The sequence below is a fragment of the Amblyomma americanum genome, chromosome 1, assembly GCF_052857255.1.
Source record: "Amblyomma americanum isolate KBUSLIRL-KWMA chromosome 1, ASM5285725v1, whole genome shotgun sequence".
NCBI lineage: Eukaryota > Metazoa > Arthropoda > Arachnida > Ixodida > Ixodidae > Amblyomma > Amblyomma americanum.
In genome coordinates, this window is record NC_135497.1 from 284,627,434 (window position 1) to 284,655,312 (window position 27,879).

At 46.6% G+C, this 27,879-nt stretch overlaps 1 protein-coding gene across 1 annotated transcript; it reads left to right on the plus strand.

The window, feature by feature from the left end:
* Nucleotides 1–487: 487 nt before the first annotated feature.
* On the plus strand, nt 488–26,003 carry LOC144115207 (annexin-B12-like). Its single transcript, XM_077649479.1, has 10 exons — nt 488–966; nt 2,862–2,937; nt 9,416–9,510; nt 9,629–9,833; nt 10,650–10,729; nt 15,466–15,522; nt 17,492–17,681; nt 19,844–19,902; nt 20,611–20,733; nt 25,838–26,003. Exons 1-10 carry the CDS (start codon nt 775–777, stop codon nt 25,892–25,894), a joined length of 1,134 nt encoding a protein of 377 aa, XP_077505605.1. The 5' UTR covers nt 488–774; the 3' UTR covers nt 25,895–26,003.
* The last annotated feature ends 1,876 nt before the right edge of the window (nt 26,004–27,879 follow it).

Below are 27,879 nucleotides of genomic sequence, written 5' to 3' on the forward strand. Positions count from 1 at the left end.
TCGATTAAAATTAATTTGGCAAGCGCTTACAGCTGGTGAGTGTTCGAGTGTGCTCATAAAAATAAACCCGTTAGTTTGACTTATTAACTGTATGGATTAGGTAGATGGGCGAATATATTCACACCGTCGCCCCCTCAGCGTGTTTTCCCACTGCCGACAGCCTGCCGAAGGCATGGAGGCTGACCGTCATCCGTTCGGATTCGTCGATGTCGTTGGCCTCAAAAACTTGTCCTACTACAATCATATATGCTGCTGTTGACCGTGATAGTGTCTTTGTCGCACTAGTGTAACCACCGCCGCCTTCTTCATCGTACACTGAAAACGAGCTGAGGAAATTTCAAATGCGTTTGGAAAGTGTCGTAGCGCCGCGGAAGTCCGTCGAGTCCTCATGCCTTTCCAAGTCTCGAATGCCAATCGACTCAGATGTCATTCGAACGTGCCCGTGTAGCACAGGTATTACTTCGTTTTCCTCCAGGGAACGTATCATCGAGCCTGGAACCGGTTTCACCAGAGACTTACTACACACCTCAGTCTGGCGGCGCCCCGACGGACCTTTCTATTTCGGCAACTTTTTTGTCCCCCTTACCTGAGACATACTGCCCTCCCTCTCAGTCCAGCGGCCTCCCGCCGGAAGGCATTTCATCGCCAATTTCCTTGTCCCCCATACCTGGCCCCTTTCAGCACCGCACCTGGGGAGTGGCACCGACACCATTACCGAGATACTCCAGTGGCGTTTACCCGCCTTATGCCACTCCGCCCCTCAGTGCGCAGTCTATGTACGGGTCAAGAAGTGGATACAGTGGAAGCGGCTACTCTAGGTCTGACTACGCTGGCCCCGTGAGCGGCATGCCCTACCCTCCGACAACGCCCAACACAGCCCCGGCAAGGGACGCGGCCTACTACGAGACTTCTCCTAGGTACTATGACGGCACGGTGACCGGGACAAGCTGTTACGCTCCAGGAAAGGTAAGCCGAGAGTGAAGTGGCAAATCCGCGTCGGCAGAAATATTCTGAACTCCTCACTGAAAACTCCTTCTGTCTGATAAAAAAAAAATTGGTCATTCCACTGGAGTAAATGCAGAATTGCCACTGGAAATTTTCGCCCTCTTCGAAGCACAGTACGACGCTAAGAGCGACGCGGAAGAAAAGTGTTCGTCTCGATGGATGCAGTTAATGTTACTTCACATGGACGGCAATAGCTCTGAAATGGGTCGATCGGGACTAACGACCAAAACGGAACCGTTGTTGTTGGCGCTTCTTTTCGTCCGTCTTGCCCTCAGCGTTGGCGTTTCCTCAGCATATTGCAGTAAATTTGAAGAGGTTATCAGAATCAGAACGGACTGCCACGAGAGAAAAATGTGCAGCCATTTATTCAGCGTGAATGAATGTCTGCCGGAAATTGTCATGCACAGTACATTTCCCCAGAGCATTGCGCACTGTCTGACGTCAAAGCTTTGTCGGTTTTTGTCGGTGCGCAAAAAACAGTAGAGCACAGTGGTAGAGTGTGAGGAAAATGGAAGCCGACTTCTTAACGCGCTTTTTCTTTTTTTTAACGGTTTCAACGGTTGTGTTCGCGTGTTGACAGTTCTTGTTTCTTGCTGCTCTCCTCGCGGATTGTCAATAGCGTTCGGGATCATGAGAAGTGGCCCTGTAGCCAGAGATTGTTCTATTCGAAGGAAGCCAACCGTCTTTGAAGGCAGGGACAGTGGAGGCAGGTATTGCTGTTACCGCTTTTTCCATGTTGTGCTGGTTTGAGAGGAAAGATATTTGAGTAGTCACTTTGGACAAAAGATGTTGCCCGGAATGGAGCCGAAATCACGGTTTGCGCATATTGGGCGTGGTGGTCTACCTACTGAGGTTAGGCAATGGCTGTCTCCCTTGCTGCTTTCGAATGCACTATATGTTTACTGTAGCCTAATCCCGACGCGGGTGCCCAGTGCCACACTAATACCCAATTTAAAAAGGAAAACGTTTGCAATAGTCAAGTAGACGTAACATATAAAGACGCGCGTCATTTGTTTTGTAGTAAGAGACAGCAACCTGCCCACTAGAGAGGTGGACAATGGGATTAAAGAGGCATCCTGTGTAGTGCACTGTTCTTGTTTTCATCGGCGCGTCTCCGCCTCTCGTAAGTCAGTAGCAAGAGGGCGCTTCCTCCCGCCCTTCCTTCCTTCCGTGTGCAATCCATGTTTAAGCTGTGCTGCATCCTCAGCATCATTTTCCGGAGCGCGCAAGAAAGCCGATGATTACTACAGGCTGTTTAAAATGCTCAGCATTTACAACCCTTGAGCTTTCCTGATTGATCCCTAGCAGCCGTTATATCTAGACAGAGATGGCCATATATGTCAAATAACTTACCGCTGCTTTTGTGCATGTATACGCTTCCGCCTATGGTAAGTGCCATTCTGCCAGCGTATCGCATGGTGAATGCGTCTTCTGATGCTTGCATATACAAGCGACTGCTGCGGATGTCTTCAGGTAAATGGGTTGGTTTTCTGTGAGACAGAACCAATAAACTGCTTAAGTGCACAGCGACACTGAAGCAATGAGTGGCATCGCGGAGTGCACATGAACTACGTGATGGCGGCTATTTGAGATTGCCTTATTTAAGAGGATAACGAGGCTATTGGAGTTTCTTATGCGTTTGGAGTGTAGGCTTAGCGTTCTGCAAGGCAGGTCAGGCATCAAATAAATCTGGTGTGTCAGTTAATAGACATTCTACAGTGTCCCTTTATGTGCTGCTCCCAAAGACCTTAAAAAATGACGAGCAATATTTGCATATTTGAAAGGTACCGAAAAGTTGTCCAGTTTTTTTTTTCCTTTAATTCAAGAGCTAAAAGTTTATTTTGTTGTACCTGCAGGGAACCCTCAAGACGCACATGAATTTCAATGTCCAGCAGGATGTGGAGGCACTGAAAAAAGCCATGAGAGGATGGAGTAAGTGCAGAGACCAGCGCTTAACCGAAGAAACACCATTGGACGTAACGTGCCACATGTGCATTTTTCATAACTGTAATATTGCTCTGTTATTGGTGCGTCATCATGCTCATCAAGCATTGATTTTTCTACACCGCATGCCAGAGCCACCGACATGTTCACTTAATGGCAAACTTTCGTGGTACTGCGTGAGTTTTCATTGCCGAGTTTTGTCATAGCGTTAACTTACAGCGCTACAGTTACCGTAACCATCGGACGCTAGGCACGCACGTGTAGAACGTGCATAAGCAGTTTCTGCAGACGTAGCGACGAAAACAGTAGAGCGGTGGAGGAATTTAATAAGTCCTCAGCAAGCTCGTGGTGAGAATGGCTAGCTAGCGTATACAATGCAGGGTTATTGGTTGTGGCACACGGAAGTGTTTTCGTGATTCTGTTATAGGCTCGAAATTGCCGTCACCAGTAACTCATGATTTCGTGCCTTCAGATGTGATTATCATGCTTAGCCTGTTCATCTTATCGTTATTTTAGTAAAGTTGAAAAATGCGCGGTAACGCTATAATTAAAACAATTACGGGGCACTTTGGTGATGTAAACTGCGATGTCGCAAAAGCCGTTTGCGGTGTTGCTGCCCCTGTTGTAGTTTGTGTGCTGAAACTACTAATCAAAGACTATGCGATTGTTATGAAAATTTGTACAGTCGTCATTCGAGTGAGTCTTCTTCGTTTAGCTTTATTTCAACTAGTACGATTTCTACTACGCAACCAATGGCGTCATCGATGACCTAATCGGTTTCATTGACACCTACAGTGTGTCAGAAACACGACCGGACACGCTGGCGAGTACCAGGCTATCTAAACATTTTTCTAGCGTCAAGTCATTAATCCGTTCTTTCATAAGCGTGGACTTGTCAACTTTTACCAGTTTTATTGACAGCTTGTGTGACAGAAACGCGAATGGAGACTCTGGCAGGCCATGAGCATATAAAGGCTTTCGTCTTAATATTGGTGGCAGTCATATTACTCCAGTAGGAGCGTTACATTTGTGAGTTTATCCTTTAATGAAAGTTCTGGACAAATAAAAATAAGAAGATTAAACTTAGCAATGTTGAGCGTTCGAACAAGCAAGTAGCCTGTAGCTTACGAAGATGTAGTCCTACCAAAGAAGAGTCGAACGATTCCCGCAGGTCAGCGTACTGAACTCAAGAACGAGGCGGCAGATAACCCTCAATGAAGGCCCTCCGGCACACGGCGTCCAGCAATTTTCATGACGCCGTGGTCAATCGATTAAGCTGTGGCTCATATCCTTTCATCTGCCACCCCTAAGATATCCCCCGAGCAGATCAAAGGGATTCACTACGAGGTCATTAGCTGGAGGCTCACCTTTGAGGGGTATTTGCCGCTGCGTTCTCGAGCTGTATCCGGCTGTAGTGTCGTTTAATCCAAAGCCCGTAGGTTTCGATGCCACCACCGTGACAGTGACAACGAACCATTGCTGGAATGACCGTATCGATACCAATGACACGTTTTTTTTCAATATCCTGCGCTTGTATTTTTATTCGGCTTTTATTTTTTCTGGTGTGACTACTTTATCGCAATTACAAATACAGCTTGTTCGTGGAGGCAGCAAAGGGATTCTGCGGCGAAATAAAATAGATAGAGAAGGATTTGTGCTGCCTGGATGCGAACCTGAAGCGCCTCCAATTTTCGTTTTTTTTTGTTGATAACGAGAAGAAAAAGAGCATTTAAAGAGGAAAGAGAAAGAAGGGAAAACGTATATAGCTCAGCGAATGATTCGCTTGGGATCTGAAGTGGCAGGCAAACCTTGGAGCCACTTGTCTTCTTGTAAAATGTCTTGTTTGGGGAGAAAATATATTTTTTCTTGTTTAATTGTCATCCTGAAAGCCTGTTTATGAGCAGTGGGCTTTCTAATAACGCCATCAACAGAGATCAACCATCGCATTTTGTGAGAAATGGTTCGTCATTCAGTTGTCGCCTTTTTGTCTGTTGGCCAGCCCCGCCTTTGATGCCACACGTGACGCACTAGGCAACTGCTAGACGGCAAAAAAGATGACCTTGGAAAGAATATGCTTCAAATTACGTCCGCGCAATTATCGTGAGAACCCACTTATTATCCGGCTAAAGAAAAGTGAAAGTTTTAATAAAATTTAATATCAATCCGCTTACTGTGCGTTAGGATAATTTTCTCTTTTTTCTGAACAAAAAATCGTTTTCTCATTAGAGTGAATGCTTACCGCGAAGTCCTATGTAGTGGCGTTTCGTTAGTCTCGCATAAATGTTTTCAGCTCATTTCCTCGATTTGAAAAAATACGGGCAGCGATATACCGTAGAAACCTAGGAAGGAAAAATCAGCAGTTTATCATTCTATGCTGCCCCTGTCGGCGCGTGATTTCATACTCAGTCAGGTGTGCTTTTCTGCGTTGAACTGAAAATGTTTACCAGACGCCTTTAATTTCTTCCGCCGATTTTCTAATATAGATTTCCCAGCTATCCTAAGCCAAAATTTAAAACTAAACCAGGGCGAGACAGGTGTAGTGCACTTCAAATTTGTCGTATGACCATTGTTGTGTTGCGTTGCGTTGGGTTTAATGGCGCATCCGAAGCTAAGGCAATCATGCGCCAAGCTCACTTCGACCGTTGTATTTAGTTACTCCAAGTATTTTTGTATGTTGTAATGTTGCATGATTTAATAATTAAAAAAAGACTTTTTAGCTATTGCGTTTCTGGCGAAAATTCCGGTGCCAGAGTGTAGAGTGTGCAAAAAACGTGTAATTAAACATTTTTAATTTTCGATCTGTGCTGTACATTAGTTTTTTATTCGTTAAAGGAAACCACGCGAAATATTAAAAAAATCTAAGGTGACCATTTGCTTGCGCGCCGCGACAGTAGGGCTCTCAAACCCGGATGATCGAAACAGCGCTGGATGGTGCCATGTGGCTGTAAATCGCAATGGTAGTGCGAAATACATGAAGTAGAAGACGCTGTTTTTGTCTTAAAAGGGATGTTTCCGGAAAGGAAACATTCGCGCATGTTTGAACTTGGTCTTCTCTACGTTTGCTGAGCACACATATCTAAACACTTGAAGCTGCCTTAGTTAACGCTCTTAAGTCGAACACTGAGGCAGTGTTGGCGGAGAATTTTTTATCCCGTCACATTTAAGGCATAATCGAACGCGGTTAATTTCACCAATTCCGCGTTTGAGAGCGCTGCTCTCGCAGCGCGCAAGCCCATGGTCACGTGGGATTTTTTTTATCTCTAGCGCAAACTTTTTAATCTCATCTACAGCTCACATAAAAAAAAAACTAATGTTTAGACTTTTTTTGGCACGCTGTACACTTTGGCACCATAATTTGCGCCAGAAACCCAACAGGAAGAAAGATATTTTTTTCCAAAATTTTTAGTTATTGAATTAAACAGTAAACACATACCCTTAGTAACCAAAGACAATGGCCAACAACACTGTTTAAGTTCAAACCAATTATCTTCCCTCTGTATTTTTTTAATCTTTGGCTAAAGAATGCTGGGAGACGTGGTAGAATAGGCAAATTACTGCTTTTGCACATACGCTGGTGATTCGTGAGCATTAGTTTTTGTTACCGAATTTAGGTGCAAATATCGCTTAAGCTTTAGTAAGAACTCGTGCGTTATACTTACGGCACCAAGCACTCGCCGTCAGGTCGGTGATTATCGGCCCTGCTTTCTCTCGCGGTGCTTTTGCCATATTTCGGAGGCCTTGCAAGATGATATGCTTATTCTAAAGAAAAACGCTCGTCATATGTGTAAATGTGGATTCCACGTCGTTTATTTTAAGAGCGAGCACCATTTAGCGGTTCTCAACGTGCAAGTTCTACAAATGAGTGACCCACGATGCCGCACTTGCCACGACCGTTGTTAAGCAGAAATCTACATTTAGATTAGACCAGTTGGTTGCAACCGAAATATTGTGCAAAATTTTATTTCAGTGCACGCTCAAGAACATCAGTAGGTTGAAATTATCTCCCGGTTCTTTTTTACTATGGCGTGCCTCACGACCCTCAGTCCGTCTTCGACACTTCAGAGTCAGTCAATAAAGCCGCGTATTCAAAGAGCCTTAAAGTATTTTTCCTCATTTATATTTCGTGAATTAGGCTCTAAATATGTATTAAAATAGTTTGGTTTGGTTTAGGGAGTTTAACGTCCCAGAGCGACCCAGGCTGAGAGGTACGCCGTAGCGAAGGGCTGCTGAAATTTCGACCACCTGGGGTTGTGCACTGACATCGCACAGTACACGGGCCTCTAGAATTTCGCCTCCATCGAAGTTTGACCACCGCGGCCGGGATCGAACCAGAGTCTTTCGTTTCATATTAAAATAGTACTTCATGAAATTGTGGGGTAGCCCTCGTTACAAAAGACAATGAAATGAGTAAATCCTCATGACTATGAAATTCGATCTTTCGGGCTAGAAGTCACGTAGTTGAAATGTTCTGGCCCTTTTTTACTTTCACTAAAATGAACCGGCCGTGATTTCACGATTCTCAGAGAAACCTTACCTAGCCTTCAGGACACATGCCTTTCTAGCTGAATAAGCACTATGCAGCTTTTGACACTGTACTACGTTTTAATCTCCTGTGGAAAAGCAAACGCCATTCTAAAAAAAATTCTTGCTATTTTAATTGGATTGCTAGTTTTCTTTCACACCGCTCACAGATTGTTTCCTATAATTCGACTAACTCCTGTCCTGTAGAAGTATTAACTGCCATTCAAAAAGGGTCAGTGATTGGCCCTTTATTATTTCTAATATACATCATGGACTTGCCTCGTTATGTCACATCACAAATGCGCCTTCATGCGAATGACTGTTTGTTATGTGAAGTAATTAACACACCAGATGATCACCTGCAAATAAACGCCTCATTTACTAGTTTTTGCTCCCGGTGTAATACATGAAAAAAGAAAATAAATTTCAATAAACAATAATGACACCTTTCACTAGCTGTACTTCGCTTTCGCTGTTTAATTACGACTTTAAGAATTTTCCTTTGCGTAAGACTTTCGAATAGGAGTATCTCAGTGTTATATTCACCACTAACAAGTCCTGGACGAAAAATATTAATTTCATTGGTACTAAAACACTAAAAACGCTTGAGTATTTGAGGAGAGCGTTAGCTATAATGTACCAAAAGAAACTATTAATGTACAAATCCTTAATTCGTCCCGTAATTGTACGCGTCTCCTGTCTGCAATCCTCACAAACAATTTGAAATTGATGAAATCGAGAGTATCGAAACGAAACCTATCACGTTCATATATCATCGATATGATCGCTATTTTTCACCTTCTTTTGCCGTGTCCGCTTTAAACCTAACCCCTTTGTCCGTGCGCCGTCAGGTGGATTCACTGTAGTTCTTGCACTGCATCGTCAATTCACTTTATCATGCTACACCAAATGTCTATCTTACGCCTGATATTCTCCTATCAACAAGGAGTCATCACAACCTTAATGTTAAGCCATACTTCGCCCGTACTAATATATCATACACAGCTTTTTTCCTCGTATTATAGAACACTGTTGCTTAATTCCTGGCATAACGCGGTCTCTTCCATTAAACTTACTTTTAACAGCTGTCGCTGCCACATCATGATTTCTTTGTGTTGTGTTCATTGTGCATTGCTTCAATTCATTAGTAACAGCCTATCACATTGTTCGAGCTTTTTATTCAAACTTGATTGATGTAAACTTTTTGTTTGCGTGTGGCACATTGCCGTTTTGTGAACTGTTAACTCCACTCCTAAAATAGCCCCATAGGTTCTGCAGTATGTAAAAATAAATAAGTAAATGTCTCTCGTTAATCTCCTTGATTTTATTATTAGTGTGTTGTGTTTATGCAATCTGCTATGCCTGTAAGATGTTATGTAGTTGTACTTCACATCTGTCACTGCTTTTCTTGTATAAAACGATTGTGTTAAATTTATTAACAAGTTGTTTGTGTACAAGCTCCGTAACGTGTTTTGTTTAGTGAAGTTGCTTCCACCATCGGCGAGTGGCGATGGTAATCAAAAGGTGGTGCCGCTCTTATTTTTTTCTTGTCTTTCTCACGTCAACTAGTTTTTTTTTACTCAGACAAGCGGGCTAAAATGAAGTTGACTACTTCATAAAAAGCGTAGAACTGGGGTTTTAGACTCTCCGAATGTGAACGTTAACAATTTTGGTCCCATTTCTATGGTTAATTTCTGTGCTAACTGCCGACAGAATGCGTTTCTTTCCTTACTACTTTTGCCGCCTTCAGTTTTGAATGACGTACTCACAACTGTTAATGTCGCACAACTTTACCAGCTGGGGTGTTCTAGCAGGACACCTATGCTGAGTAGTTAGCAACGTGACGCACGAGACCAACGTGCAGCAGTTGTTGTTGTTGGCTGGTTAGCAACGTACACGATTGTTAGATCAATTGATTCACTGAATTGTCTTGTGTTAATTTCAGCTACAGACCACGCGGCGATCATTGATATCTTGTGTGCACGGTCGGAACCCCAGCGACAGGAGATAGTCACAACATACAAGCAATCGTTTGGACGTGTAAGTTTTCCATTCAGATTTCTGCTTGCTTGATAAACCGGAGCTGGAAGGAGCTTAATGTAGAGAGAAAAAAAAGAAAAGAAAGATATCGGGGATGGCCTTTGTATGACCATCGCAGGACTTGGTGGAGGACGCGAAGTCCTCCTTCCGCGGTGACCTCGAGGACATCATTCTGGGGCTGCTGTATCCGTTGCACGAGTACCTTGCTCGCGAGCTTCGGAAGGCCATCGCCGGTCTGGGCACGGACGAAGAGTGCCTCGTTGAAATCCTCTGCACGCAGAGCAACCAGGACATCAGGCTCATCAAGGACCATTACCAGAGAAGTGAGCCACTGAGCACTAGACGCAGCCGTCGACTTTGCGGGTGCTTTGCGTGTGCCTTGGTTTCTCCTTTCGCTCTCAAGTACGGATTTACTGTCGGGGCACTTTGATCCTACCAGACACGAAACTCCTCACAGACCTCATGAACGCCCAAACTCGAAGGTTAACAGGCTGGCACGCGTCCTGTAGTATTCACAGGAAAGTACGCATAGAATGAACAGAAAAAAAATTACAAGCCTTCACCAACTGAGTTTGCTCAGCCCGTATATGTCGCCACCATTTGTCAACCTCCTAAGGCTTGTCATTGGCAATGGCCGGATTTTCAGACGGAATTTCGTAGCTGGCAGGATTGAATCAGAACTTTGGTCCGACGCACCACGTCCATGGGACGGTGGCGTGAGTGACGCTTAGCTCGCAGTTTTTTTTTGTTCTTGCACTCGTTGTGAATTGTGTTTGTGGAAATTTTTGGATGTGTTTGGCAAATTGCATTCTCGAATGGCTGCAGCGCAAGGGCAATTTCCGAGTGAACTGCGCGCGCTTGGGACGCTGAAGGCAAGAGGCAGCATATTCACATCTTTTTTTTTTACATTTATCACGTGGTATTCCTCAGCAAAGTGCGAAAAAGGTTGCCTACTCGGTAAAAATATAGACATCACTGAATGCTTTGTTGCAACATCGAGTTAAATTTGCCTTTAATATCACGCGATGCTGCTCAGCATCTCATAATACAGGCTGCTGCGGGTTTTTTTTTCCTATTCAAAGATGACAAAACGCTCACACACAACATCACGTTTCGTGAGATTTATTTTTTATTTCCAGTATTCAAGAAAGACTTGGAGAAGGACGTCATTGGGGACACATCTGGTGCTTTTCGGCGCCTTCTGGTCTCGATGTGCAATGTAAGAATAGAATACATATTTAAAAACAACTAACTTGCATGTTTGGTCGTTACTGTGCAATACTACTACTACTACAACTAATAATAATAATAATAATAATAATAATAATAATAATAATAATAATAATAATAAGAAGAAGAAGAAGAAGAAGAAGAAGAAGAAGAAGAAGAAGAACTATTTTGTCACCGTCAATAGTAATACACTCGAGTCAGGCTTGTCTAAGCCTTTAGATGGCTTGTAGGACCGTGCCTAAAAAATATAGTGACAGAAAATATAAATCATGCGTTTGTAGGGAAAGAAAACAAAATAACAAAAATGAAAAAGAGAACACTAAAAATTAGTAATTCCATTCAAACGAAAACTGAAAAGAGCATAACAGCGCATATTCTAACAAGGCGAAACAGATTTGACTCAACATTAACGAACGTTACCATTCGTTCTTCAATATTTTTCTCAGCTTCCCTCTAGAAGTGGCCGTAAAGATCTCATGCGGCAGTTCGTAGAGAGTAACCGGAACATAAGCGCAACGCCTGACCGCAACATACCTGGTGTTTGACCGAGGAACAATGTAAATCTTATGTTTTTCTTAGTTGTCTTCTCGAGGTAGTTTCCTGTTTTAATTCACTGTATCATTAGTGCTTAAGGACAACTGTATCAATGAAAGGGTTAGGCACACAGGTCGCTTTACTAGAACAAAAAGAACACATCTTAAAATCAGATTGAAAGAGGTAAATCTGTGTTAGGGATATTCATTGATCTCTCTAAAGCGTTTGACTCTATCAATCCTCACATCTTAATAAACTTCAGCGCTACGGCTTTCGTGGAAATTCGGATTCTATTATAAGCTCCCACTTGGAAAACCGGAAACAAATCGCCGTCATAAACGACGACCTCTCTTAACTCAATACGCATCTGGTCGAGTGTCCCGCAGGGAACTATATTAGGACCTTTTTTTATTCAACATCTACGTAAATGACATTGTGAATATTGATACAACCGCTAAATTTATCATCTACGCGGATGATACCAGCATACTACCAACAGGTAGCACTGGCGGTGAACTTGTCGGTGCTGCAATAGTATTGTTTGCAGAATTGGATGAGTGGACGGGTAAAAATAGTCTACAAATTAATGCAAGCAAAACAAAAGTTGATTTCTTTCGAAGTACAAACAAACGAATAGCTACAGAAAAGACATCTATTTAAACACTATTCCGCTAGAAATTACTTCCACTATTACGACGTTAGGGGTTATTTTCCAGGAAAGTATGCCATGGGGTGCTCACCTAGACAGTATGCTAATACAGCTGGCTCAGGTAATAGGGTTAGTATTCCGCAATCGTTATGTACTGCCACCAAATATTCCTAAGCTAATCTATAATGCCTTTTTTGATCTCCGCTTAATTATTGTCATTATTGTTTGGGCTAAAACGACCTACGGAAACTTGCAGAGGCTTCACAAGTTACACAAACAATAGTTGAGAGAAATAGAAAATGTGCCTTTTAATTCACATACATATCGCTTGTTCAACAAATACAACATATTCCCTGCTACTAAATATTTTGATTGTGATCTCTGGAAGGCTTTTAGGGATGAAAAGGCAAAGAACGGTTCACGTCTACATAATCTAGCCAGGGTACAAGAAAATACTGCTACACGCCAGACACGCCACGCAGAACTTTGGAAAGTGAAAACCTTTAAACTGCCTTTGGCCTAGAAACTTTACAAAACAAGTTACCCAGACTGTTAAACAGATTACATTTCGAACATATTCAGTTTGAAAAGATGAAATTCAGAGGACTTCGGAAGTATTTTATTACACAGTAAATGTTTCTCTGCCATTTATATGTTTTCCTTGTCGGGTTTCTCATTCTAGATTTACTTATTTCATTGAATGTTGTTAAAACAAGCAATGAATATAATTTATTCATTACCTAACTCATCACCATTCCACTCCTGCTTGCTGTTATTTAAACTGCCTCAGGAACCTATTGCTTGCTCATTTTTTGATTGTTTAGTTTGCTTGTTTGTTGATACAAACAAATGAAATGAATCATACATTCTTGTGTATAAACCTGCGTTTCTTTTAAAGTAGTTATTAATCTGCAGTTTCTTATGTCCGGAAGGTTCTTCCTGTTTTGTATGTAATGTGCCATGCCTTGCTGTAAAGTGTATAGGGGGGCCGGCGGCCTTGTTAAGCTGGCCTAGGAGGCAGCTCTTGCTGCCGCTCTCCCGTGTCATATCATATGGCGGAAATAAAGATTATTATTTAATAAGGATGTGAAGTTTGGTAGCCCTAGTTTAGGGAAGATATTTTCATCTGACGAAATGGGTGTGTTATAAGTAACGTTTTCACATACTACTACTACTGCTACTGCCACTACTACTACTACTACTACTGCGGCTGCAGCTACACCTACTCCTACTACTATTACTACTACTACTACTACTACTGCGGCTGCAGCTACTCCTACTCCTACTAGTATTACCACTACTACTACTACTGCTACTGCTACCACTACTACTACAACTACTACTACTACTACTGCTACTACTACTGCTGATACTACTACTACTACTACTACTGCTCCTGCTACCACTACTACTACTACTATTACTACTACTGCTGCAGCTGCTACTACTACTACCACTACTACTACTGCTACTGCTACCACTACTATACAACTACTACTACTGCTGATACTACTACTACTGCTACTACTGCTACCACTACTACTACTACTACTACTACTATTACTACTACTGCTTCTGCTGCTACTACTACTTCCACTACTACTAGTACTACTACTACCACTACTACTGCTACTGCTACCACTACTACTACTACAACTACTACTACTACTGCTACTACTACTACTACTATTACTACTACTACTACTACTGCTGCTGCAGCTGCTACTACTACTGCTACTACTGCTGCTGCTACTACTACTACTACTACCACTACCACTACTACTACTTCTGCTACCACTACTACTACTGCTACTACTATTACTACCACTACTACTACTATTACTACTACCACCACCAACCACTACTACTACCACCACCAACCACTACTAGTACCACTACTACTACTACTACTACCACCACCAACCACTACTACTACCACTACTACTACTACTACTACTGCCACTACTGCTACTACTACCACTACTACCACCACTACTACTGCTACTACTTCCACTACTACTACTACTGCTGCTGCTAGTACTACTACTGCTACTACCACTACTACTACTACCAATACTACTATTACTACTACTACTACTACCCCTACTTCTACTACTACTACTACCACTACCACTACTTCTACTGCTACTACTACTACTACTACTACTACCACAACAACTACTACTACTAATACTGCTACTACCACTACTACTACTGCTACTACTACTGCTGCTGCTACTACTACTACTGCCACTACTACTTCTTCTACTAATACTGCTACTACGACCACTACTAGTACTACTACTACTACTGCAGCTACTACTACTACCACTACTACTACCACTACTGCAACCACTACTACTGCTACTACCGCTGCTGCTGCTACTACTGCTACTATTACCACCACTTCCACTAATACTACTACTACTACTACTACTACTGCTGCTGCAGCTGCTGCTGCTGCTACTACTACTAGTACTACTACTACTACTACCACTACTACTACTACTACGACTACTACTACAACTACTACTATGACTACTACTACTACAACTGCAGCTGCCACTACTACTACTACCACCACCACCACCACTAATAATAATAATAATAATAGTAGCCTTTATTGCCATCAACATCATGGGGGAGGTTGGGGAAAAAAAGCTGGACAGCTTGACTGGTTCCCGCCCCCCCCCCCCCATATAAAATACACAATTGCTTCCACAAAGGGAGAGAGCTAAGCGGACGACAGAAGACAACATTTCAAAACTAAGCGCAGTCATAACGTTCATGAGAAACGAAAATAACACGTAATAAAACAAGTTATCATGAATCAAAAGAAACAACGTAGTATCAATAGTGAGGCCTATTTCTACATACAGAGATTATTGTCGTGCTATCGCATTCACATGGCTCTAGACATAAAGAAAAACTACAAATGCATATTTACACGTAGAAATGTGTATATTTCAAGCCTTTACATACTACATACTACATTACATACTACTACTACTACCACTAGCACCACAACCACCGCCGCCGCCACCACCATCACCACCACCACTACTACTACCACTACCCCTATCAATACCACCACTACTACTACTACTACTACTACTCTTACTACTGCTGCAGCTGCTACTACTACTACTACCACGACCACCACCACCGGCACCGCCGCCGCCACCGCCACCACCACCACCACCATTACTACTACTACTACCACAACCACTACCACCACTACTACTACTACTAGTACTACTAGAACTACTACTTATTATTATTATTATTATTTTGTCACCGAGACAGGAGGTCGGTCTAAGCCTTTCGAGGGCTTGTAGGCTTCTATAGCGGTAATATTAATAACAGCAATATTAAGCGCTCAGGGGCTTTCAAAAGCCGATGGCGATGGCCGAATCACCGCTCCGAGGAAGTCGAAGTAATAATAATATTCTACTTCCTCGGAGCGACTAGGCGGCCACCACCATCGGCTTTTGAAAACCGCTGAGCGCTTCCGCGTTTTCGCCCTCGCATTTGTGTTGCAGGCCCAGCGGGAAGAGAACACACCTCTGGATCCAGTGCGGGCGCGCAACGACGCCGCTGTGAGCTCCATAATTCTCCTGTGAAAAGTAGTCCCACTGGCGAGTTGGGCACTTCCGGTTGGGAATTCGCGGGTCCTGTCGTGAACCTCGGAATCGCTGAACTATAACTCGAGTTAAGAAGGGCGTGGAAATGACCATTCGTGCTTAGGTCATTTCTTTTCTTCGCTGGCAGTTGTTACCCGCAAAACGAGGCCTTGTATATCCTTTGCGCATTCCCTAAGCCCGATTTTCTCAAAGTAGCGCTCCTGAAAGCTTGTTTGGCACTTACGCTGTGAAGAGTTTGAAATGAAGTCTTTGCGGCGGTTGTATTTCCTTTCAGTATAACGCGCTTTAGGTGATACGCCCAACATAGAGCGTTGTTTTCTGTTTTCCCACACATAAAAGATTGGACAAAACTGTATAACTTTCTTCTATTTCACGCTCAGATCATCCTAAAAGCTCTCATGTTTGAATTGCGTTTTAGAGCTTCGCGCATGTTATTATTTGATGCTTTTATGTGCTGTAGGTACTGTGACGAACTTTGCGTCCTCCATACGCCTGCAGTCCTTCAGATTTTTCTGTTAGCTTTCCTTGAGTTGTCTTCAGTCGTTTTAGAGTACGTTTGCGAAATATTAAGGCGATTTACTCGTCTTTCACAGTAAAATGCGCTTCCACACGCACGGGGCTTGTTACATTTGTAAACAAATCTAAACGAGCACCATTTGAAATCTCCAAGGTATAAAGTTGATTGAAAACTAAACATTTTGGCAGATTTTTGCCTGTCTGGTTGGGTTTGAAGACATAATAATCTGCACATCTCCAACCAAAAATTTTAATTTTAACCCAATGTTTCAAAGCCGACTCGGCTCTTTCATAAGGGGTGACTGAGGGCAGTAGCTAGCGTCTGGAGGGGAGGAGGGGTCAAAGGAACGACGGCTGTGATGCGAAAGGCGTGCGGCAGGAGGAGGGTGAGGGGGGTTAAGGCTGTTATCACCTTGTCGCACTCCGACGAGGCGGTCAATGGCGACTATTTTCATTGAGATGTAGATGTGCAAAATTGATGTTCATGGCGTTACCAAGCAATGGTCACAAAACATTCACGCATGACGTGCTCGACGGATCCCGCAAATGCCACTGTGCATTCTACTAGGGAAAATCCCCCCTCCCACATAAAAAGGAACGTGAACGATCGCTAGGGAACGAGGAACGTGAAAAAAGTCGCCATGCAGCCGTGACGCCAACTCCAAGTGTAGTGTGATGGAACTTCGGAATGTGTTTGCAACAGCAAGAGAATATAAATAGTTCTAGAATACAGACAAAAGTGTGTGAAACGAAAAGTGTACGCTAGTCATGGTGACGAGAAGAGGATTTGTCTAAGCGGGAGTTGGCGTTTAGAGGAGCACACGATTGTGGAAGTCCTCGAAGTTCATGGAGCAAGCATATAATATTACTTCCCATGCAGGGCATGCAAGCTGCGGTGCAGTCATACTCACAACGCCTGGAAGCTGTGATTAATGTAAAATACGAATAACCTGAATGAAAAACTTTGTGTTATATTGCAGGGGCCAGTAAGCAAGTGCTAGCAAAGAACCCTTCAATCTCGATTCGCTAAAAATGGTAAAACGGTGTTGGGACATTTATGACGCACCCCGCAAATGCGTATAAATATGATTTTGGCGCTGTATTTTCTGAAAAGCCTCCCTTCGCCCTTCACTGCTATAGTTTGGCAGTCAAAATTCATTCCTTTGCCCGCGCATTCTTTCTGCACTCAAGGCAATGAAACAACAGATAAGCCTAAATAGTAATCACATACGAGAATGAACTCGGAGCTATGGAATATATTTGGGTGAGATGAGCGGCCAGAATATGTGCACAAAGCAGCACTTCGGGCGCCATAGGATTCCGCCTAGCTCAAACCTGGGGAAGGAGTTGACCCTGTTTGTGCGCCCGAGACTGTGCAGCTTCGCTTTGTTCCCGCGACTGCCTGCAGGAGCTGCACAAAGCAGGAGTGCAGCGCAGGGGAACGGACGTGTCGGCCTTCAACCGCATCATCGCCACTCAGAGCTACGAGCAGCTGCGGCTGGTTTTCCGTGAATACAACGCAGTCGCCAACCACACTGTAATGGAGGCCATCAAGAGCGAGATGAGCGGCGACCTCAAAAACGGTTTCCTGGCCATCGGTGTGTACTGCTCGCCTGCACGTTCGGCGCCTCGTATCTGTCATGTTGACAAAAGCAACCCCGCATTGAACCTCGGTGGATTAAACTTTCCATGGAAGGCGTAATGAAAAAGCTGGAGGCCATGAAAGCCTGCTTTCACTTCCGATGTTCAGTAATTTAGAGTGCGTCCATTCGTGCAAGTTGCTACGCTACGCTTCATTGCAAAATGTTATTTAGCCCACATCTGTAACCCATTTCTGTAGGGGGTGCAAACCCCGTCAAGCCGAATTCATTTGGATTTTTGTCTGTACTCCCGTCATCTTTACATGTATATATGTAAATAAAATTGAATTGAATTGATAAAAATTGAATCTCTGAGGGAGCCGTAGTAATGCGCAGAGAATTGAAAAAACAATCTCGTGGCAAGAGTTCTGCAGAGGCCGCCCCAAAACTCAATATCCGGCAGTACTTAACTGGGAGCTTACAGGCGCGCATGTGACCCGTATGAGCGAGGAATTGCACATACTTCAGTGTTTCGGTGTCAACCACTGGAATTAGAAGTTTACTTTTCTGCCCACGCATGGCGTGTTAATCTTCAAAATTTTATATTTTGGGTCATCACCCTGTTTGGTTTTGAACAAGATGCCTCCGGGGTCTTGCGCTACCTCAAGGGGGTTACAGGGTTTTGCTCCGCAAACGCTTTCAGAGCCCTGCGCATTTGTTTGCGTCATGAGCGATGCCACCATAGAGCGAGGCGATTCGCGACTGGCAACTAGGTGCCGGTCGCATTGTCGGAAAACGGCCCTAGCTGGCGGCCTTGCTTGCCTCAAAGTCGGCGAACCTCGCGCTCATACTGTCAGAGCCTTCGGATATGTATCGAGCTGCCTCAGGTCATTTACATCCGTGTTTTGCAATTGTGTATATGTGGTCTGCCGTCCTATACAGATGTCCACACCTTTCTATACAGCGCTCAAACCACACCTGCCGTTGGTCCCTCGGTTCGAGATAGCTTGTCGCTGCGCGTACACTGAGCGTACTACGTTACTGTTTCGCACCACAGTTGCCGATTTTTGCTGTGAGACTCGGCCGCCGCCTGGGACACCTTTTTGAGCGACGGCCAGGAGGGGTGGAGCGCCATGCCTGTTGCGCGTATTGTGCGTGACGCAGCATGCAGTGAGCATTAGCGCTTTCGCCCGCCGTTACAGTCAGCGCCTCCAGTAGCGAACGGAGCGCAATGCAACCGCGCCTTCTCTCTTGTGACACGATATAGCTGAACACTCCATGCACGCTCAACGACAAACAGAGGAAGCTACGAACAAGCTGCCTTGAGCCGGGAGGCCAACGGCAGATGTCGCTGATGCAGCGTAGGGCACGCCACTCGCGCGCTCTTTGGACAGGTTTCTGGGCGTCTGTCCTTCTACTGCGTTTATGTGCCTTACGATCTTTCCGGTGAACAAACGATTAATTGATAGCGGCACTTAACTGGTAGGCATGAGGGGTCCTCTATTGATACAATGCATAGATGTGATGGAATGTAGGGAAGCAAGATTTGCAGTCTCTAACATGATCGACTAGATTAGTCAGGCCAAGCTAGCTGCTATCGCTCTTTTTGACAAGTTGAAGGTTCGGGCTAGTGGGTATGCGTTATGATCCATAGCGCAGCAACAAAACTGGGGACAAACACAAGCGCTAACGCTCAATATAGCGCTTGGGTTTGTCCCCTGTTTTGTTGCTGCGCTATGGATTTTAACGCTTGTGGTTAACTGTTGCTACGGGAACGACTTGTATCTGCCTTTTTGATAAATGCAAGGATGATGAGAGACCTGGGCGGCGGTGATTGAAAGCCAAGGTGTTGTTTATGGCATGCCAAAAAATTTGTTTCGCGCCTACATATTTATAAGCTGGCGCATATGTTTTCTTTCTGTCAGTGAAAAGAACTAATCAATGGTCTTGAACATTCACAGTGGTCCATGATAGTCGAAATAAATTTATTTATCCGGTTAGAACGAAAAAGCAGCTGAGCTTGTTTTCGGCGGGCTTGATTCAGATCTTCATGGGCGCTGATTAAGAATACCATTTGCGAGTGTACTCGGCTGTCCATAGGTTTAAGAAACGCGTGCGGCATGTTTACTTGCAGTTGATACATGGTGACATGTTTAAATTTGGCTCTTTTTTATTTACAGTTAAATGTGTCTACAGTCCTCCCTTTTATTTTGCGGAAACACTGTACCATGCCATGAAGGTGAGTTGTTATAACTTCCTTTACCAACAATTAAAGCTAAGTATTTGAAATGCAAATTAGCATTATGAATATTCGTTTTCTGGCATCATCAGCGCTCGGGCGAAGAGTCAGTCTAGTATTACTTCAGATTTGGCCAAAGCATGGCGAGCAAAGCTTAGCCTTCCTCGCCATAATGCCATGCACCTAACGGCTGTCAGCAAGAAATCATAGTTGCGTTGCCCCCACTCTTAGAGCTGCCATTTCCCCCTCCCCCTGAAACTATACTCATGGCATGAATCTAGTGGCGTGCATTTAGATTTGTTCATCAAGCGCAGATGAAGCAAAGAGGTGTTTCCGTCGGTCGGAAATTAGTCGTTTAGTCAGGCCAAGGGCGAACGAGCTCGAGTCCTCGGCTCACAGTCGGACTCAGAAGTGTGCAATTACGGCTCTGTCTTGCTACGTTAAACGCGGCCACAACTCAGAACATAATGTACGTTTCCGTTCCAAAATAAAGATATCCTAATAAGAGCACATCATGTTTTTTTTGCACATGCTATCTGTGCGTTTACCGGACAACAGAAGTGCCAGTGAGTAAAAAATATGATAAACGAGGCTATCATGCGGACAATTTTCTTCTGAGACGAGCTCTCGATGGTGTACAGAACCAATGCCGTTAAGTAGCGTTATAGAGAGCATTCGACGCTGGACTCCCTTGTTGATCTATCGCAGGGCCTCGGCACCAACGACAGGGTGCTCAAGCGAGTCGTGGTGTCGCGATGCGAGAAGGACCTGGAGCTGATTAAACAGGAGTACCTCGACAAGTACAAGGTGTCTCTTGCCAGCGCCATTCAGGTACGCGACGCAGACTGTTGTGGACGGGGCGATTTTGAGGACAGTAGAGATCAGTAACAGGAAGGGGCAGTAAGTAACGTGGATTTATCCATTTTCAGCCTTTTGATGTCGGCTTGAAATTTCGAAAGAAAGGAATATTTGAGGTTGTGCGGATGCTTAGTCGTTGCGGTGTTGACGTAGAAGTTATGGGGGTTCTTCTTGTAATAATGCTCAAAGCGCTAAAAGCAGTAGTTGCTCTCTAGCACCAGTGTGCCAGCCCTAGCAGTCAGAGCTGTGACCCCCAATCCGCGGTGCGGTAAGTCACAACCACGGCGGGTTCGGACCAGAGGGGACAAACACGAGTATTCTACTCGGATGAGCGTTTATTGGTCCCGAGCAATACAATTAGCAGCAAGCAACAAAGCAACCGACGCAACGATGGAGTGTTCCGCTCGCGTACGAGGGTGAAATGCACAAAAAGGATGGAACGGACATATAATGGGGGGGGGGGGAGGTTCTGCTCACCTCGCGTGGCTCCTCGCTCACGGCCCGCGGCGGTCAGTTCACACACGATGGCCGGGCGATAACGGCAGCGGAATCCGTGGCAGATCAGCGTCCGTGCGTGTCCACCGCTCCCGCCAGACGACCAGCGTGCCCCAGGAGAACCGCGCGACCGCGCCTTCTCCCGGGATGGGGAGAGGAGGTCTTTCCGTGCTAAGAGGGGGGCAGCGTGAGTGCCCTTCCTCGCAAAACCTCCCGAACGGCGCGCGCATAACATCGCGTGATAATTACGCGCGGCTGTTACTATGATACAGGGGATTCGCGTTAATCCCCACATTCCTCCCTCCTTAAAATTGCCCTACGGCCGAGAAGCGACTGCGTTCACCGGGGGGAGTACCGAGTGGAGCCGGCGAAACGCCGTTTAACTTTAAAACCAATTAAGGAAACTTTCAGCTCCCAGTCAGCGGTGCCGTCGTCGAATTCCTTGGACGCCAGGACAGGAAGCCAGTGCAGACGGACGCCATGGACGACGGTGGAGCCAAGAAATGAAGGGGGTCGATGACCGCATGTCCCGCTTCAGGGGGTTAGTCAGCCAGGGCAGCCTTCCCGGGACGCGCGGGAGGAAGGCAGAGTTGGGGGAATTACGCACCGTGTTGCCCCATTGCAGAGCGTACAGCAGGCCTCTACTAAGCTGGTTGAACCGTTCGCTCTTGGCTCGCCTCCTATTCCTCTCCGCGTCGACCCATTTTCCCGCCGAGGGCTTGCGAGGCGGGCCCAGCGGGGTACCAAGCTGCTTTCGTGGGCGAAGCCTCTGCCGCGGGGAACTGGGGACTCCAAGGCGGCTTTGCTGCAGCATTCGCTGTGGAAGACACTGGCGCCGGCTTCTCCGAATTTGCGCTCGCTCGTCCCACGGCCGACCGGAAGCTGTTTGTTCTCGGCCTGGCTGCTCGGTGGTGACAGCGGGCTCTTGGTTCTGGAATGTGGCCGCCCTCCAAACGGCCTGCCTTCGGATGTTCGAAGCAGCAACGGTCGTCTCAGCGTCCGTAAGATCTCCTCCGGGCTCGATGCGAAGGGTGGCCTGCGGCTGAAATGCTGTCTTTTCTTTCTTGTTATTTTCGGATTTTACATTTTTTTAATTTAAGTTCTAACCCCGCTCGGTCTTTTCCGAAGAGAAAGCGTGTGCTCGCTCTGGAAGCTACAGTGCAAAATATGGAAGGAGTCTTCCGTCCATATTAAGCAGGAGAAATTACTCCGTGCACGTTGGCCACAGTTAGTTCTGCCATGGTCGCAAGTTGTAACGAGGCGCTGGGCTCTGTTGTCGAGCCTTGCCTCTCAGTGCGGCTGCCTGCTGGCGGGGGAGGGTGTTTTCCACCGGCCAATCGTTCCCTCTGTCAAAGTATGGTTTGAGAACACAGACATGCACCGGTCCGCCGGTCGGTCTTCGCGTCAAGTCCGCCAGCCTGTATACGAGAGAGGAGAGTTTCTGCCGAACTGCATACGGACCCGTTCATTTCGGCGCCAGAGAAGTAGAGAATTTCTTACTGGCTTCGCTCAGGACGTGATTGCGCCTCAACACCCGGTCACCCGGCCTGTAGTGATCATACTGCGCCTTCTGCTGGGCCCGAGCAGTGCTCAGAATCCGGCGGGCTTTGTGTGAAGCCTCCATCATCCTCGCGCGCAGCCCGGTCGCTTGTTCGGCGCGCCGACGAAGCAATCGGGGTGTTGCTGCGAACCTGGAGAGGAAGTTCTACCGGGTTCGTCAGCTGCCTGGCAAGGCTGAGAGCGGCAGGTGTGTACCTAGTCGAGCGGTTCACGGTCGACCTGAGAGCAAACCCAATCTCGGGGGTAGACGGGTGTCCCAGTCGCTGAGCGTCTACGCAAATGCAACAAGCACGTACTTGATATTGCGGGTCACGCGTTCCGTGGGATTCGCCTGGGCATGGTACGTGGTTGTTCTCCAGTGCTTAATGCCAAGGGCCGCACAGGAGTCCACGAAGAGCTTGGCAGTGAAGTACGATGCATTGTCTGTTATCAACTGCCCGGGGTATCCGAATCGTGTGAACACCTGATCAGCTTCCCCATGGTTACGCGTGCCGTCAGCTTTGGAAGTGGGAACAGTTCCACCCATTTGCTGAAATGTTCTGCGACAACGATCAGGAAGTGGTTTCCACTCGGAGTCCTGGGGTAAGGTCCCACGATGTCCCGAGCCGCAATTTGCCAAGGACCCTGGCTATTGATCGGCTGCATAAGCCCGGGTGTGCGTCCACCACGCGGCTTGACCGTATGGCACACGTCCCACGAGCGGGCGTAGCGAATCGCATCCCGCTTCATGCCAGGCCAGGTAGCGAGGCGGCACAACTTGAGGTATGTCTTAGGGCCACTAGCATGCCCAGCGATGCACGTGTCATAAAAGTAGCGTGAAAGTTTTCCTCTCATCGTGCGTGGTATCACCACCTTGAAGGACTCGTGCGTGTCCTTCTCGGAGGGGATATATCTCAGCAGGATGCCATCGGAGTCGAGTAGATAGGAATCCATCGCGCTCACAGCATTACCAGCTGTGTTCGAGCGCCCCGCACTGATAACAATACCAGTGGCCTCCATGTACGCCGCCTGGCTCCCTGAGCCCGTCGAACACTTCTCGACAAAATGGATCCTCCCGCTGTGCCTCCAATAGCTCCTTTCTGCTGAAAACGCTCACCACTGAACTGACGAATTCCAAGCGGTGTGGGCAGTGTTACTTACCACGTCATCAACCGGCGCAAGCGAAAGTGCGTCTGCCACCACTTTGTTTTTACCCCTCCTGTAGCGCACGGTAAAGTCTTAACGAGGAGTAGCGCCATCACGCTATGCGTCCGCTCGGCGCACCTAGGCACCTCAGCCACGTGAGTGCCATGTGACCAGTTTCAATCACGAAGGCGACTCCGTCGACGTAATAGTCGAACTTCCGCAGAGCGGAGATAATCGCGAGACCTTCCTTTTCGGTCACGGAATAGTTTCTCTCTCGGTAGGTAATGATCGGCTAGCGAACGCAACCGGTCTCAGGCTACCTTCGTGATCTTGAAGCAGGACTGCTCCTAAGCCCAGGTCACAAGCGTCCGTGTGGACCACAAATTTCCTGTTCAGGTCAAACAGCCTCAGCTCTGTGGTTTCCGCGAGCGCGCAAGTGAGATGGCGTAGTGCCGCCTCTTGCTCGGGTCCCCAATGCCACTTCACACCTTTCATCAACAATGCCGTTAAGGGGGCTTGCAGAGCTCCGCAATCTGGGATTCAAAAATAAGTGTCGATAAAAGTTCACCAGCCCCAGAAAGCGTCTCCCTCCGCCTATGTCTGCCGGCGACGGGAACTGCAATCAATTTGTGGTATACAAGCTGAAATCAAGTTGAAATAGCCGTAGGCTGGGCATGTAGTGCGGAAGTGGTCCTTTAAGGTAATGGAGGGGGGTTCCAAAGGAAGATGAACTTAGCAGAGGGTAACAGAGGCAGGCAGGTGGGATTATGGAGTAGGCTGGTATGAGGCGGCCGCAACTGGCGGAGGACAGAGTTGAATAGGGGACAGTAATAAGTGGGAGAGGCCTTTTACCTGATGTGTACGTAATTTTCTCGATGACGATGAAACTAATTTGAGCTCAACTTTTACTCAGTGGCTGAAACAAGGGAGAGATCTCGACTTAGAAGGTGCCATTTTGCGTTTCTACCATTACTCTGCTCGTAAAGACAACTTTGCGGCCTCGTATGACGCGCAATACTCCTGACTTCATGTCAGATATGTCGGTCGGCTGAAGGGGTTTTAGAAATCCCCTCCCCCCTTAAGATTGCTCAGATTATGCGCGGTTGTATTTCGGCCGCCTTAGAGAGCTGGCGGTTCATATACGAATATCACATTGGCTGTCACTGTACACCTCACGCGATGGAGGAACGAGGGCAAGAGTGGGAGCTTCCGAAAAGGCCATACCGGAGGGCTATCGAAATATTATTGAAAGAAAAAAAGCGTTTATCGCGCATGCTTTGCGAGGATAGCCATGAGGTACTGTGCGGATGTATCGTGCAACTACCTGTCAAGAGGCGTTGACTCGCAGTGAATCTTTGATGAATACCTCCGATTAGCAGGATGCGTTGCTGGTCGAATTGGAGCATTTCGCTTTCAACGAGCCTGATTGCGCTATTTACCCCAAGACAGAGACGAAGGGAATGGCGTTAAATTTGCAAGCCTTTCCCTGTCCCATCCCATCTATCCCGGGATCGTCTGAATAGCGCCATTTTTCTCGATTAAATGCATGATTAGTTGTGACGGAATAATAAAGCTACGACAGCAGTAAGTATAGCCTGTGAATAGCCCACGTGGCTGCAGTACTGTTCGTAAGTAACTCGATTGACACTACCTTTTACGGGCGCCATGTTTGACCTGCTGGCGACGCTACGATTGTGAGCACGGATGAGCTGCAAGTAGCGCCTGTCTCGTGTCTTCCTTTCCTGTGTACTGTGTTTTTTTGGCGCTTCATCTACTCGATCTATAACTGCGTGCGTGCAGTGTTGTCGGGACAGAGTAGTTAATGCTGGCAGCTCCCTACACGTGCCTTTCCTCTCCGGCGCAAAATGACGTTTCTCTCTCTCTCTCTCTCTCGCAGTCGGACACTTCGGGACATTACAGGAAGGCCTTGCTCGCCATCGTACAAGGGAACTGAGCTTCGACGACTCGGGAGGCCAGCAGCTGAGCATACTGCCCGGACGAAACCAGCACACAGGAACACCGCGAAGGCGCTCTGAAGGGAACTGCTCGAAGTTTGGGTGGATGAGGGAAATGTCTTCCCGGTGGTCTCCAGCAATAAAATTGGGGCTGTCCATTTTTTTTTCACTTCCGCCCGTTCAAGGAAATTAAGCAAGACTTCATTACTTTCCGCTTTCAGCATGCATACTTCGAACGTTCTTTAGTACCATGTTCTTTTAAAGTTGCTGTGCGATTTAATTTGGCCTTGTCTTGAGGTGTAATCGTACTGGGAATAAACAACCAGCAAGTGATTATCACTGCAGAACGCCGCTGTTCACGTCGAAGCGCGGAAACAACGGCCACCAAGAAAAGCAAGCGAGCAAGCATCCCCTACGCTCCAGCAGTGAGCGAGGCCTTAGCCAGGGTCTTCAAGGACTACAATGTCCATATCGCCCACGTGCCACCAAGAAAGCTGAAGCAATAACTTGTCAGAGATAAAGACCGGGTTGAAAGAAACAGATTCCCCGGAGTGGTGTTCAAGATCCCCTGCAAGGACTGCAAAGGTGCATACATCGGCGAATCAGGCAATTTTATCAGGCGCTTAAAACATCAAAATGACGTTGCCAAAGGCCGCACGAAAGAAAATGCCTTGGCTGAACACTATCAAGTTGCATCCCATGCCATCGATTGGAACAACGCCTTAGTCATCGCGACGGAGAAGTATTAATCGTCCCGTTTACTTCTAGAATCACTTGACATCCAAACGACACCACATGTATTAAACCGAACTAGGGGTAATCTTCCTGAGATCTACGCATGCTCATTACGTCACCTGCACCGTACATAAGTAACCACCTTCGCCCATCCGCTGCCACTGTGAACAAGGGACCCGTACGGGCCCCAAACGTCTTTGTTTTTCCTTTTTTCTTTTTTGGCGAGTGCTCCTATTTTTCTGCTATTATATTCCAAGAGAAAGTAAGCGTAGCAGGGGGCGGCAGAAGGTTAGGAGGGCGGATGAGATTAGGAAGTTTGCAGGCAAAGGGTGGATGCAGCTGGCAAAGGATACGGTTAATTGGAGAGACATGGGAGAGGCCTTTGCCCTGCATAGGGGGTAGAAGGGACGACGACGACGACGACGACGACGACGTGGTGTGACGATGCGCGAGCGCCCCTTTCCCATATACCGCACTTGGATGACACGGTGGTTTGGACAGTACAACTCACCGTGGAGGGTCGTCTTGTCTTCGGCAACGTCGACGTTGTAAACAACACAGCGTTGTAGGTTCGAATCTTCTACTAGGTACACCTGGACCGGCACGAAGATCTTGCTTGTAATCGATATGCACTTGAGCGTTTGCTGACGCTCGACAGCAGCCAACGTCGGGAGCCACACAGCGATGGTATTAGATTTCGTTCTAGACGTGAAGCCCCGAAAACATTTTCTTACAAGTCACTCGTCCAGCTTCGCCTGAAGAATCCTCTTCGGAATGTCTGTCAGGCTTTTGGCTGTCAGAGCTTTAGTGGCCACTTTATACGATACCGATTCCGATGTCGGCACATCCACCCGGTTGGCATACGCTGGGCAGGAACGCTTGCCTTGTGAGCTGCAGTTGGCAGAAGACGAATCATGTGCAGCGTCTCCTGATGGGCGCTTTTGAGAACTGCGGGAAGCCGGCGGCACGGACGGAGGTGCTGAAGACAGGTCCATTGGAGAACTCTCCTCACGCTGCACGATTGAAACCCCATCCAGCAGTGGAGGCTGGGCAGCCATTGCCGAGTTCCTCCCAGAGGGCAGATCACTCACGGGCTGAGGTGCATTTGGAGAAGGCGGGATGTGCGCTGCCGCTGATGGACCGGGAGCAGGAACGAAGAGCTGGGACCCAGGCTCACTTGTCAAAAGAGGTGTTGGTGAAGCCGTGGTGACCGACGCCGGCGAAGCCACCTCTGCCAGCGCGTCACCGG